Genomic DNA, 14,114 nt, shown 5'->3' with positions numbered 1-14,114 from the left:
CAAGACTTAAACAAACATCAAACATGATGGCCGATTCATATAAAATAGTCTTTGTTTGTCCCGAACACTAGTCTAGTTAAATCGAGAAAATGAGTAATGACCTTAAAACAATATCTAGCTGTATCGCGAGCATGCTTATCTAAAAAGAGTAAAGAAAGAGTACACAAAGAGGCACAGAATGGCAAAAATATATAAATGATTGTAATTTTTCAAAAGTAATGTGTTTTGTGGTTGAAAAGTCACAAGGTAAACAAATAAGACTTTTTAAATTGCACTTCATCAGTCTTTAGAAATGTGTCATTTTGAAATTTATTCATATACGGAAATCTTTTTACACAAGGATGCAAATATGCATGAAATTGATTTAATGTTTACATACCGTAGCTTTGCTCTTTTAGATTGAATAAGAACAACCAGGTATCTCAATACAAACCCTTCTTAGTTTAAATTATAAATAAACAAATCAATCAAAATGTAAGCATACATGAATTAACTAAAGACGTACAGTAAAATACAGTTATGGCGAACACGTTCATAACAAATTCACGGTTACAGTAAAGTCAGTTTCAAGTCTATAATGTTTAAAATGAATTTTCAAAAAAAAAATTGGATATAATAAATTTCGATTTTAACGAACTAAACTTCATTTCTGGTATTTCGCTTTACCATGTTTTACTGCAAATAGCTCTTTTTAAAGTAAATACCGGTATAGCATTATATCTACATCTACCAAGCATGATTTCGTCTATTTCTTACGGAAACTTATAGTTAATTCATAGCTCTATAGGCACAGCCAGACTGAAATCTACACGCCCTATTTATCGATTGGTCGAAATCTACAGCGGATGAAAGTGACAGGACTGAAATTGACACGCCCTGTTTATCGATTGGTCTGAACCTACAGCGACCTTAGTAAAATCCCGGACTGCACGAAATAATCATGACGATGACAGACTCAAAGTCTCACAGGAGACGATTTGGCTGTTTCTTTTAGCTAACGTACTTTTGTACATTAGGAGTAAATTAGTGAATTTTACTTACTTTTCATAATCAGTTTATTAATTAGTTAAAGAAAGATGTTAATTTAAACAATAAAATGCTTTCTTTGATGATTCATGCGGGTCATGAAGGTAGCGATCATTGCAGGAAAAATTTTCATAACCCACTAACGCGGGTTATGTATTTTTCCTGCAATGTCGCTACCTTCATATCCCGAATGAATCACCAAAGAAAGCATTTTATTGTTTAAATGATTCACACAAGCTTTTTGGCCTATTTATTTACCATTATGCGCTTCCTTGCATAATGGATTAAACTAGCGAGGGCATTGTAGTTCATAACGCAATATCCACTTTAAAAAAATCTAAAAATCACCTAAATGTACACTAAGATTTGACAAATATTAGGATTAAGAGACAAGGAAACATCACTTGAAATCTATCAAGTTTAAAAAATATAACCAGGTTGCTTGAGGCAAAGAAACATATGGCTACACTTTTGCCACGACTAGTGTTTTGTCATGAAACTACAACATTCATCGGCGCAATATTACATGTAAAGAGACAGTGCTAAACGTCGTAATTTCAAAATCCTAGAATCTAATGCGCACTTTAGCGTTACTCGCTCTGTATTTAATTTATAAGATCAATATCCTTTATTATAACAATTAGTTTATTCAATTTCCACGTTTATGGCCAATCCAAATAAACACTTTAGAAGAACAAACACAGCTCACGTTTTATCTCTTATTTCCGAGAAGGAAAGGGCGCTCACACCCTAGATCACGTGATATCATATAATTGAAATTTTCAGCGCTTTTAATTGATTATATCGAAACAGCATTTACGTCTTCCATCATTGTAAACGATCCAGATCGCACTTTGTTGAATTATAGAATGAGCAGTTGACAAGTACATACATGTACGCATGGAATTGTTTATCGACCAAATTTCTCTGGTCAGCCGATTACTAATTACTAGATGATCGCTAAACGATAAGCTGTTTACATTTATTGTGTGATGTCATCAAACTAAAAATACGTCATAAGACTCAGCTATCATAACAGTATACAACGAGTCAAAGTGAAAAAGGATTTTATTGCTTGTATGTGATCATTTAATTTTATATAAATAAACATGTATATCAAATTTGTTAACATTAAATTCAACAGTAATCATCAATATAATTTATAAAATTTGTTAACATTAAATCCTACAGGTAATGGTTGTAACAAATGAACACATCGGCCGTTTTCTTCAAAACTTCATTTTGAATAAATTGTACTATAAAACTGTATACACCGGTATAGATACACTGTAGCATAGCCACAATAACAAACCAACATGGCTAATATCGAGTCATTTCATCAGTATTGACAAATTGTGTCCAAATCTCAGCATCATCTCCTAAAGCTTTGCTTGATGGAATTCCAGATTCGAAGTTTTCTATGAGTATTCTCTGCAGCGGAAGTGGAGAGTTCCATATTGTCCGTGTTCTCGTGAGATCCCGTGTGCTCACCGTGACTGACGCTGATCTCGTATATTTTGGAGAACTTGTTCCGAATGAGAGCCTTCAGCACGGCGCGGTACTGTTTACTGATACAGAAATAAACGAAGAAATTTAGGGTAGCGTTAAGGAGGACAGTCATGTCAATAATGTCTCCGACGTAAGAGTATAACAGGAAGTAGAAGAAGTGACTCTCCCCTCCCTCAATTCCGGACAAAAAGGCCATTATGCCCACTGGTAACTCCATCAAAATATAAATCAAAACGATGACGACAAGCATGATGCTTGTCCGGCCATATCCGGTGGTGATGTTGGCGTGATGTTTGCTCGGACTGGCTTTGAGATGGTCTTTCCGTTTCATTGCGTGTCGGAGCTTTCTAATAAGGAGGGCACTCAGTACGATCATGGCCGTACTCGGAACGACTTTAAAAATCACCCCGTACAACCACAGGAGTGTCACCTGATAGTCCACATGTGTTTTGGCAAATTGTGTTTTTCGAATCCAGTAACCGGTTAAGTTAGAATTGTCCTCCGAGGAATCGTAAACTTCATAGTACAGATAAAAGGGCACGGTGGCTAGTGTTGTTACTACGAAGACGATGCCGATAGTCAGTTTGGCTCTAGCAAGGTTGCAATATCTCTTCGCAACGTTTGGATGACAGACCTTCAGATACCGGAATATGGCCAAAGATATGGTAAGCCAGTTCGAAACAGTGTGAAACGCTATAAACTCATGAAAACATATTACAACAATATACATCCATCCTTTAGAATGGTATAACAGTTCACTCGGCCCGGTTGCCGTGAAGAAATAAGTCACGTACACAAGGTAAAGAAAAAGCGACATTGCATCTGTAAAGGCGAGAACAGTCAGCAGTACGTTGGTAGATGTCCTCATGTTTTTCCTCGACCAGACGAAGCCGTTCAGGATGTTCAGAATAATCCCAACAAAGCAGATGGTTCCACTAACGTACCCGTGGATTAAGCGGTACCCCTGGACGGGGGCCGGCAGGATTTGTCCGGAGAAAGAGCTGTTATCCATGCTCGATTTGTTAGTTAGATGACGATAAGATCAAATTGTGTCTAAAAGCTACGGTGTTATGAGAGGGTAAGACGAGGAACACTTATATAGTCCTCACCCCTATTGTCGTCTGGATGAGGCGGAAGTCGATCCTAGTGTCACATGACGTATTCTTTTTGCTGTTGTTTACTTGGCCATTCTTAATGAATATTTTGAACTACGCACTGACACCTAGATTAATTCATCAATTCATAACAAGAGTACTCATCCCTATATAATATTCTGTGGGGAGATTAGGAAACGATACGTCAAACCTCTTAGTAAGGAATGAAATTTCCAATTGGCTAAAGAAAGGTTGATCTATATGTATCAATTTTTGAAAGTAATATAATAAATAAATTTAAAAATGTTGGTAGAAATGCCACCCTAAACTAAGTCTAATAAATTCTGTTCAATTTAATTTCTCACCAATGTAAATCTTAACGAATTTTGGTCAGCAAATAAATATTGACTAAAAAGAATATATATTTTCTGAATCAAAAGACCCGAAATACAATATACATATCCATGTTATTATGGGGAAAAAAAATTCTAATTAGTAAATACTATGTTTATTGAATTGTTTTTTTTTTTTAATCATGAAGTTTTTTTTTCGAATAATTACAAGGTATGATATTTAATGAATATTTTAATAAAACAGATCGAAACAGAATTATCCAAATTAGAATTAAAATGCTAATCCCCAGATTAAATGTAATGAACCAAAATGATCAGCGTGTGTTAAGTAAAACTTTCCCTCAGATACTCTTTTTCATTTTCTCCCTAAACTTACGGATCATATCTTAAGTTTAATCATTTACCCGAAAGTTTCAACACCTCTCTCTCTCTCTCTCTCTCTCTCTCTCTCTCTCTCTCTCTCTCTCTCTCTCTCTCTCTCTCTCTCTCTCTCTCTCTCTCTCTTAAAAATGATGACTATTTGTAGCAAAAAAATTGTGACTGGTCAGTGCACATTAAAAAACTTCCCTATATTAAAGAGTATCGTGTTCAGAATAAAGGGATAAATTGAATCTTGGTTCACTGCCCAATGTACTGAGTGATTTGATGACCCAATTATCTTCAAAAAGTTCCAGTATCATAAATAACACAGTGGCTAATTTGTTATCTGTTTATAGACTATCAATTGTTTAAAACGGAAATATTGATTGTTTACATTCAGGCTGGACAAAAATATCCTTTTTCCATCATTGATAAAAAGATATTGTTTGTCTAAAATAAATAATTCTGTTTCTTATCATCTATGAAGTTTGTTTATATTCGGAAAAGTTGATACTTAACCACCATTATTTCTCTTTTTAAAACATGATATGAAACCTGTATTTATTCATGGACTTTTTAAAGATAAGTCAAACCTATGCGCATGTTAAAACGGACGAGTACTTCCTCCCCTTTTGTTAATATTTGTATTCGAAATACTGTAAACCAACTTTTATTCACGTGCCAGATATATTCGCGAGTTTCGCGAGAGCCACGTTGTCGCGAATATTTCTCGCCGTGAACTAGCCTTTACTGTATGGCGGTAAATACAAGTGTGAATAAAGCTTGATCACAAAATAGTCGTCGCGAACCAGTTTAAGTTCTGAAAAATTGCGATATAAGGTTGTCGCGGAAAAAAAGGTTGGTTTACAGTACACAAGTATTTAGTGAAACTATATGAGTTCTAATAATATCATTTTTTTTTCAGTTATATACAAGGATTGTAAATATGACTTCTGAATGTAACATTTATCATGCAAAATAAATTATGTCAATGTGGTAGAGTCAAGTATATGGCATTCCTACTAGCTCTGGCTAGTGGGTTAACCCTTTAGCTCGATCAGTAGTGTGCCGGACTGATGTGCCAAAGGACCCGGGTTCATACCCCAGCAGAGGCAATAAGTGTCTCTGTTATATCAACATGCAAGAAAATTATGTCAACATGCAACATAATTAAGACAACAAGCGACTTATTTATGTTGACATGCAAGTTACAATTTTGTTTAGATTATCTGATTTTTGGGAGTTGATTTTAATCAACTCTCCTATGCACTTACTCGGGCAAACCGAAAGTGAAACAGTGTTTGGACCTAAGCACAAATTAATACCGCTGACAACACTTAGTTCCTGAAAATAATCGATAAATTCAGATGCAATGTATTCTGAAGCATTGTTTTTCAAGAAAACCTATTTATTAATACCATGAAAATAGTAAGATTTTAAATGGTACAAACAGTTAAGATATTTTTTGAGGTCGTAAGTATTCATACGCTAGACTTCGGTGTACTAGTCTCGTTCAACCAGACGCTCGGCTGTCTCCGTTAATATCCGACAAAACAGAGAGTCTCTCTTGCTTGTCGGAGATAAACAGATACAGTCGAGCGTTTGGTTGAACAAGACTAGAGTTCAATCTTGCCTGGATCCATACAATTTCTCAGAAATATTTCGATTACTGATTCTACTTGCCATGCAAAATCACATATCGCTGATTTTAGAATAAATGATAATCGATAAAATCAACTCCCGTCAGTACTTCAGTACTTTGATTATATACCGTAAGTAAATGACTTACTTATGCCGTACTGTGACATCATAGATGCTAAATGCAACATAATTATGACAACATTCTACTTATTTAGGTTGACATGCGAGGTAACTATGCAGATAACAACATATTTATGTCGCCATATCACTTATTTATGTCATCATGCCAGTTAATTATGTTAACATGCACGATATTTATGGTGACATGCGACTTAATCATGTCTACATGCGACTTATTTTTGTCGATATTCGACTTGTTTATGTCAATATGCAATTAAGTTATCTCTCATGTTGTTATGAATAACTTGCATGTAAACATAATTATCTCGCATGCTAACTTAATCAAATAGCAGGTTGGCATAAATAAGTCGCATGTCAGCATAATTATCCCGCATGTTGACATAATTATCTCGCATGTTGATATAATTATCTTGCATGTTAACATAGATAAGTCGCTTGTTGTTATAATCATGTTGCATCTTGCATTTATGATACCAGATACGGGTGTAAGTAATTGATTTTACCCATATAAAATCGGGTTCTATTTGAAGATTTGTAACTTGCATGAAGATATAATTATCTTGCATGTAGACATACTTTTCTTGCATGTTGACATTATTTATCTTGCATGTAGGGGCAGAAATATGCCACCATGTACTCAATACTTCTTATGCTCGTTTGTTACAATTAGTATATCATATTGGTTTGCATACAAGTTACTCATGTATAATGGAAAATCTATGTGGAACATAATAAGATCAGAAAGTAAAGACGGCAGCGCCTGTTACACGTGATATCCCAAACAAACAATCTTTTTTTTCAGAATTCAACGGAAAGATCAATTTCCACAACGCTTAAAACTGTCGCTTTGTACCTATCAGTGTATAATTTATAATCAGTTTGAAAGTCTATAAACACTTGCATGTACTTGTACGTAATTGAGAACTTAATACATTGCACAATTAAAGTCAGCGAGTTTGCATTGAATTACCCGCCATAGATTGTATTACAATGAAGATTAGCCACATCAAGGATAACAAGAAGTTATTCTCACACAAAACGAACGAGCTTCTTTCCGGCTTCCTGCAGACAAAGTTGATGTTACTAAGTCGTATAGCGTGAAGTACATGTACTGTGTAATACTAACCACCAGTCGACCTTGGACCTTAATTGTATTCTTGCCGCCCTTATACCGCCATGTGTTATCTACTTTTTATTAATTATAAAATATTGATCTTTACTGGTAATGGACATTGGCTAAATGAACGCCTTTTGGTTTGGTTCAAGGTCGCGCCAGATTATCTTTGGTATTACTTGACCTTGAGGATATTGCTATCACTAATCACCCGGGGTCTTGCTGCTCTGTACTCATTCGTCGCTATCAAGAGCCGGCGACTGATGCCGGGAAATACTTCATATTGGGCTGAATAAACACGTCCAATATCTGGGGTAATTCTTTATTAGTCAGTTCTTAATCGCGCTTTTTATTTTAGAAAAGTTTTTTTTTCAGTCAAGACCAGAATTAGAATTGGCTCTTTTTATTCAGAAATCAATTACTTGGCAATCTTCGTCAAAGAATTGGGGTAACCAAAATATCTTTGTTGTCGCACATCTTTGATAGAAGTTCCAGTAATATCTACCTGCTTTTAGCGGGTTAATTAAAAATATTTTGATAAAAGGACTGATGCGCATATACGCATTGCTCTACATTGTATAAAATGAAATCCATAGAAGTCTAGAACGTGCTGATTAGATACTACAGACAGTGTCGGAGAAAAAGTAGATCGTTTTATACAAATGAACGAACATTGCCAATGAAAGTCACTGTAGTTGCTTCCGTGCAATGTGGGTAATAAGTCAATGTAGATGTAAGAACAATGACAATTAACAACAAACTCAAATTAAAATGTTCAAGGCAAGTCAAAGCTGTATTCTGGGCGCCACCGTCATTGTAAAACAGAAGAACACGAAGGCACGGAGAGAGAACAGTTTTGGAAGATGATGGATTTGGTTGCCAACTTCTTCTGTTGGTTGTGCGTGTCACGATGACGTTTATAGGACAGGGGCTTGGGATTCGATGACTGGATTCCTTGATGAATGAGGAAACGTCTATCCCCACAAAGTAACGATCCAATGCATATCTTCACGAGTTGCAGAAAGGTACTCCTGAATTTACTACACATAGCGATGTAAACAAAAAAGTTAACGCAGCTGTTGAAGAGGGCAGTTAAGTCTATAATGTCCCCAACGTGTGAATACAGAAGGAAATAAAAAAAATGGCTCTCCCCACCCTCCAAGCCCGACAAAAAGGCCACAATCCCGACTGGCAACTCTGTCAGGAAGTAGACGGTTACTATGATGATGAGCATCAGAGTGGACCGTCTGTAACGTTGTGATGCAATGGCGGACGGATGAGATTCTCGGTTTAACGTGTTGTTTCGTTGTTTAGCTTGTCTAATTTTATGGATCATTATCAAACAAAGTACAATCATTGCTAAACTAGGCAGAACTTTGAAAATCACTCCGTAGAGCCACAGTAGAACTGTTTGGTAGACTATATTTGTCTTTACGAACACTGTCTTCCGAATCCAATACCCTTTAACACTTTCTTGGTCCGTGGAATGGTATACCTCATAATAAAGGTAGAACGGCACCGTGGCCAGGGAGGTCGCCGCGAAAACAGATATCACCGTTACCTTCGCTCGCCACCTTGTACAGTATTGCTTGGAAATTTTATTATGGCATACTCCTAAGTAACGAAATATGGCGAGTGAAATGATGAGCCAATTGGAAAAAGTATGGAAGGCAATAAATTCATGGAAACATATCACAACCAGATACATCCCAGACTTGGAGTGATAGGTGAGTTTGCTGGGACTAGTAACAACAAAGAAATACGTCACGTACATAAAATAGAAAAATAACGACAGTCCATCTGCAAATGCAAGAAATGTGAGGAGGAAATTGGTACACGTCTTAATCTCCTGCTTGCACCAGACAATGGCGTTTATTATATTGAGAACTACCCCGAGGAGGCACAGTCCCCCTGCGATATAGCCATGGACCAGGCGGTACAGTATCACGTCCTGCGATAGTTCACCTGCATCGCTGCTATTGTTGTACATGTCTATCCTCTACCTGTTCAGGTGTAGATATTTATCCAATGCGTAAATACTGTTCATGAGGGTACTTATATAAATAATTTTCCACGCCAATACGTCATAAACCCGGAGAGTGATCGGGGACTTCTGGCGAGGAGTCATCAGTTTAACGGCTTAATGATTGCCGGTATAATAAACCCGGGGACTCTTGGAGGGCATCGATTTTCCGTCCTTTAAAAAATGATTGTTTTCTCGGAGCCTCACTAACAAAGGAATTATGGATGGAAACATATCGTCTTCTTTGTCAGATTTATGCTTTTTATTCGTTAATTTTGAACATGAAAGGTAAAGTCGGACAAAAGAGATTCTATAATACGAAACAAAATTAATGAACTGTTAGACAAGATCAGAACAAATAGCTTTGGCTGACGTTCTTCCTGAAGAAATAGAACAGTAGTCCAATTTGTACACAGGGCCTGCCGAAGAAAACATATAATAAGAATTTTTAGAATATACCGTAAACACTTTGAAGTTGAATCTTTAAACATCTGCTTGGTCGGTGGATTTTTTGGTCTGTATTTGTTTTCGTTTTGCTATACATGCATTTCTATTTTGGGAAAAATGAAATGAATTAACATTCTAACCAAGTCTCCTAGATAGTTTTACATTTTCACCTATAGGAAAGATGATTAAATTATTGAATGAAAGTAAATTTTAGTTGTGTTACAGAAACATACGCTTTGAATGTGCAATGGAGAAGTAAATTATAAGAACCAAATGTCCTTCGATTGTGGTGTAGCGCCCCGATAGTATACTACAGAGCCTCTTTACATCAAATTTAGACAATTTCAAAAATTACCACCATAGCCCGTATAAAACATTAAGGAAAGCATTGCACTTGTATTATATTTACATCTTTCTCTCTCTCTAGAGGTGGTCATTATTGACGATCAACACGCTTCATAGATGGAACAGCCGATTCTTCCATTTATGTGAAATTCGACTACCACTACATCATAGTCTAAAGTCAACCCTAGCCTTGTAGTACATGTACTAGTATATGGAGTTCGTAACATCATTGTAGCTCAAGTTTTGACTAATCGAACACCAAACAATCCACGCAAAATTAATGTTAAAAGATCAATGAACGATGCAAACATTATGATTTAGGTATTTGAATCAAATATTTTTAAGGAATAAGTATATTCATTCGCAGGCAGCTTGTTTTAGCTGAACGCGTAGATTTCAGTCTTATTAGTTTCTATATGAATCACAATCGATTTTCCTAAGAGAAAGAAGAGAAAATACTTATTGGATGTAAATATAATGAAACTAACAGGATATATGCGTGGGACATAAAAAAAAATAATATGTGCAAGTTTAAGTACTTAGTCAGTTTGATGCTCAGTATGGATTGCGCTCTACATATATTGTACCATATTAGCGCATTTAAGTGATTCTAGCAAGCGAATTTTCAAAACACTTTTACACAAGGCTAGTACATTCATGAAATATTGAAAAGAAACCAGCAGACATTGTAAATTTATTGCATGATGGTGAGGGAAATTCCCGAACATTCATGCAATAAAAGTTTTATCATACCGAGCAACAAATGATGATACAACATACGTCGATTTTTAATAATTTTTCGACTTGTCGAAAGCAATAACGTCGTGATTTTGGGGGGTTTCTTTTATTGTCTATCTTTGTTTTCATATATTCGAATCAAATATAGTAAAATCGATATTTGTAGCATAAAGAGGATTTAGATGATTAAATATTTTTGATTTTATCATAATAAATAATAACAAACATCGTTTGTTTATACACAGATATAATATTCCTTATCTTCTAATGAGAAGTTTCTTACGTTTTGGGTTAATGTTGTAAGTGTGTTATGTGCTGTTTAATGCTTTCCGGATGTATTACACCGGGAATGAATATTTTTGAGAAATACAAATTCTCTTGTTATTACTGCTTAGCCTTCACTGGAAATTCTAGCTATTTGGAATTTCGAACTTTACAGATGGTTATGTACATTTATTTCTCGATGGTTATTTTCTAATAGTAGAATTTATCAGAAGTTAAAAACTAAAGTAGGTACTTTTGCATTAAAAGATTCAAATGCTGCATGCATTTTATTTCTCTGTAAATTTTAGGTACTTCCCGCTCGAACTTAAAGTAAGCAAACTACTTGTAATGGTAAAGGGCGATGACTTGGTTTTTTTTTAAACATTATGTGAAATTTTTATTGCTAAATTGATCGAAAAATTTGCTCCTTTTATTGTTTTTTTTTAAATAAATATATGAAATGCATCGTTTTACAGCTTTTGTTAAAAATGCTTTACAATCGGATCAAGCAGTTTAAATATGATAGGTACAGTCCATTCGGATTAATATAACAAAATATACGCAAGTACTTTTCTATTTGTACAACAAATAGTAACTTTTTTTCAGAATTTACACCAGAGCTGACGTAACACTTACGCCTCCGTCAGTTTCTGTTGTACGTGTCTTGTCTTTTAAATCACGTGACAGTACGTCAAGGGACGGCTGGGATAACTCTTGGTTGTTGGTGTCATTGGTATAGCCGGTCTCCACAGTTTCCGTTACAGCGTATTTCTTGACAAATCTTCCCAAGACTGTTCTCTTAAACTCCAGCCTGTACTGTCTGCTCATTGTGACGTAGACGATCAGATTAACGCTGCCGTTAATGACGGTGAGGGTGTCCAGGAGATCGCCAACATAGGAGTACAGTAGAAAGTAGAAGAAATGGCTCTCTGAGTATTGAAGGCCTGATACCAACGATACTATACCGATTGGGAGTTCTGCTGCCACGTATATAACCCCTATAATGATCAGCATCTTTGTTGTTCTTCTGTAACCTGACGATATTCTGTTTCCATTGGAGTCTATACCAGCGGCCATGTTTCCCCTCCTCTTGTCTGCGTTGTACAGATTGCGTGCAATCAAAGAACAGAGAATCATCATAGCGAGGCATGGTCCAACCTTAAAAATTACACCGTAGAGCCACGCTAGGGTGGTCTGATAGTCGACGTGGGCGACAGCGAAAGATGTCTTTCGAATCCAGTAGCCAGAAAAACCAACACCATCTTCAGCTAGATCATAAACTTCATAGTACAAGTAGAAAGGGGAGGAGGCCAATGTTGTTGCGACAAACACTATACCAATGGTAAGGAGCGCTCTTTTTCTGGTACAGGTCTTCTTACCTATGTTTGGGTGGCAAACTTTCAGGTAACGAAAGATTGCCAGTGATATGGTTATCCAGTTTGAAAATGTATGAAAGGTGATAAACTGGTGGAAGCAGATGACGACCAAGTACATGCCAGCCTTGGTGTGGTAGATTAACTCGCTGGGCCCGGTGGCGGTGAAGTAATAAGTGACGTAGAGCAGGTACATAAAGACGGAGCAACCATCGGCCACGGATAGCGTTGTCAGAAGGAGGCTGGTGGAGGTCCTCAGAGCTTTTCGTGACCACACGGCCACATTGCAAACGTTAAAGAGAACCCCTAGAAAACAGATCGTGCCGCTGATGTAACCGTGGACCAATCGGTATCCCGTAACCTCCAGGTCCGAGTAATCTAAAGGCTGCTCTGTTACGCTGCCGTTGGCTATGTCTGTTGCATTGTCCAACATTGTTGTTGTTTTTATTTAGAAGAGAATTAACACGGATGACATGCGGGATCATCGCATCCGCCTAGATGACATGTATTGTTGTATTTTGGGTTTGTTTTAAAAATAGCAAATAAACTCACACACAATCCAGATATCTTTGAGATCAGGAGGCATTGAACGCGCATAAATTGTTTACTATTCCATTGATTCATTCGGACCATATATATGGTATCTATGTGATGCATACAAGTATATTACTTATTATAATTATATACATTATAAGAATTATTACGTCAATACCATACACGGTAGGTTAAATCACTGAACATTAGGCCTACTAAAGAGAGGCTATACATCGACGTTAGAGTGAATATTGGGCGGATCTAAGGTATCGTGTATGTATATATAATGAAGCTGTAAATGTTTTTTGCAATGTGTACTTAATCAACTGCCACCCTATATATACCTAATCATTAAATAGATGTGTAAGTGTCCCCTAGAAGAACTTGGTAATAAAATCCGGAAGACTAACTCATATACTCAGTACATATTTTATAACAAGAAACTCACTTCCCTATTCTGTTTACTATATATATTTATAATATACAGTATCAGAAATGCAATCCCGACAATCTAAACTTGTCTACAACATCCGTAGCTGCAGGACTGTAGCTCCCGGTCTGAAAAAATTCGGATGGACGACCTGGGAGCTACAGTGCCTCCCATAGTAAAAAACTGCAATTTACGGCGCACAAAAAAATGCGCTAGTTTTGGACTGATTAATCTCATTTACGAACACATTCTGTACAAATCTTCGATCCCAAAAAATTCCTCGGACATTTTACTACAGATGTCGTCACTTCACTTGCTTCTGATAGTCTTTTAAACACCATCAACAGCCCTGTAAACTAAAGTGGTGCAAGTTTGTTTACATTTAAAAATGGCGACTCTCGATCTCGACGTAAATTAACATACTTCTTTTTCCGAGGTTGGTTATCATGTTTAAGAAAAAATCTGAGGCAAGTAAAGTGATGATATCAGTAGTAAATTTGCTGAAGAATTTAATGGTACTAATTATTTTTACAGAATTTGTGTGAAAATAAGGTTAATAAGTCCAAAACTAGCGCAATTTTTTGTGCGCCGTAAATTGCAGTTTTTTACTATGGGAGGCACTGTAGCTCCCAGGTCGTCCATCCGAATTTTTTCAGACCGGGAGCTACAGTCCTGCAGCTACAACATCCGGCACTAAAACTTAAAAAAAAAACCGCTTACAT

The 14,114-nt window shown here is 36.3% G+C and overlaps 3 protein-coding genes across 3 annotated transcripts; all 3 read right to left on the bottom strand.

Moving 5' to 3' along the window:
- Window positions 1-2,076: 2,076 nt before the first annotated feature.
- LOC128157443 (G-protein coupled receptor dmsr-1-like) lies at window positions 2,077-5,332 on the bottom strand. The gene has a single exon (XM_052819995.1). The coding sequence runs from the start codon at window positions 3,545-3,547 to the stop codon at window positions 2,399-2,401; it is 1,149 nt and encodes a 382-aa protein (XP_052675955.1). The 5' UTR covers window positions 3,548-5,332; the 3' UTR covers window positions 2,077-2,398.
- A 2,212-nt stretch (window positions 5,333-7,544) lies between these two features.
- LOC128157440 (G-protein coupled receptor dmsr-1-like) lies at window positions 7,545-9,253 on the bottom strand. The gene has a single exon (XM_052819991.1). The coding sequence runs from the start codon at window positions 9,226-9,228 to the stop codon at window positions 8,050-8,052; it is 1,179 nt and encodes a 392-aa protein (XP_052675951.1). The 5' UTR covers window positions 9,229-9,253; the 3' UTR covers window positions 7,545-8,049.
- A 1,479-nt stretch (window positions 9,254-10,732) lies between these two features.
- Window positions 10,733-12,866, bottom strand: LOC128157439 (G-protein coupled receptor dmsr-1-like). Its single transcript, XM_052819990.1, has one exon. It carries the CDS (start codon window positions 12,859-12,861, stop codon window positions 11,665-11,667), a length of 1,197 nt encoding a protein of 398 aa, XP_052675950.1. The 5' UTR covers window positions 12,862-12,866; the 3' UTR covers window positions 10,733-11,664.
- Between the last annotated feature and the right edge of the window lie 1,248 nt (window positions 12,867-14,114).

This window comes from Crassostrea angulata, chromosome 7 (assembly GCF_025612915.1).
Source record: "Crassostrea angulata isolate pt1a10 chromosome 7, ASM2561291v2, whole genome shotgun sequence".
Taxonomy (NCBI): Eukaryota; Metazoa; Mollusca; class Bivalvia; order Ostreida; family Ostreidae; genus Magallana; species Magallana angulata.
This window is presented reverse-complemented; position numbering and strand designations above follow the sequence as displayed.

Coding starts and splice junctions, on each gene's coding strand:
- LOC128157443 (XM_052819995.1), bottom strand. CDS start 3,547: ATGGATAACAGCTCTTTCTCCGGACAAATCCTGCCGGCCCCCGTCCAG.
- LOC128157440 (XM_052819991.1), bottom strand. CDS start 9,228: ATGTACAACAATAGCAGCGATGCAGGTGAACTATCGCAGGACGTGATA.
- LOC128157439 (XM_052819990.1), bottom strand. CDS start 12,861: ATGTTGGACAATGCAACAGACATAGCCAACGGCAGCGTAACAGAGCAG.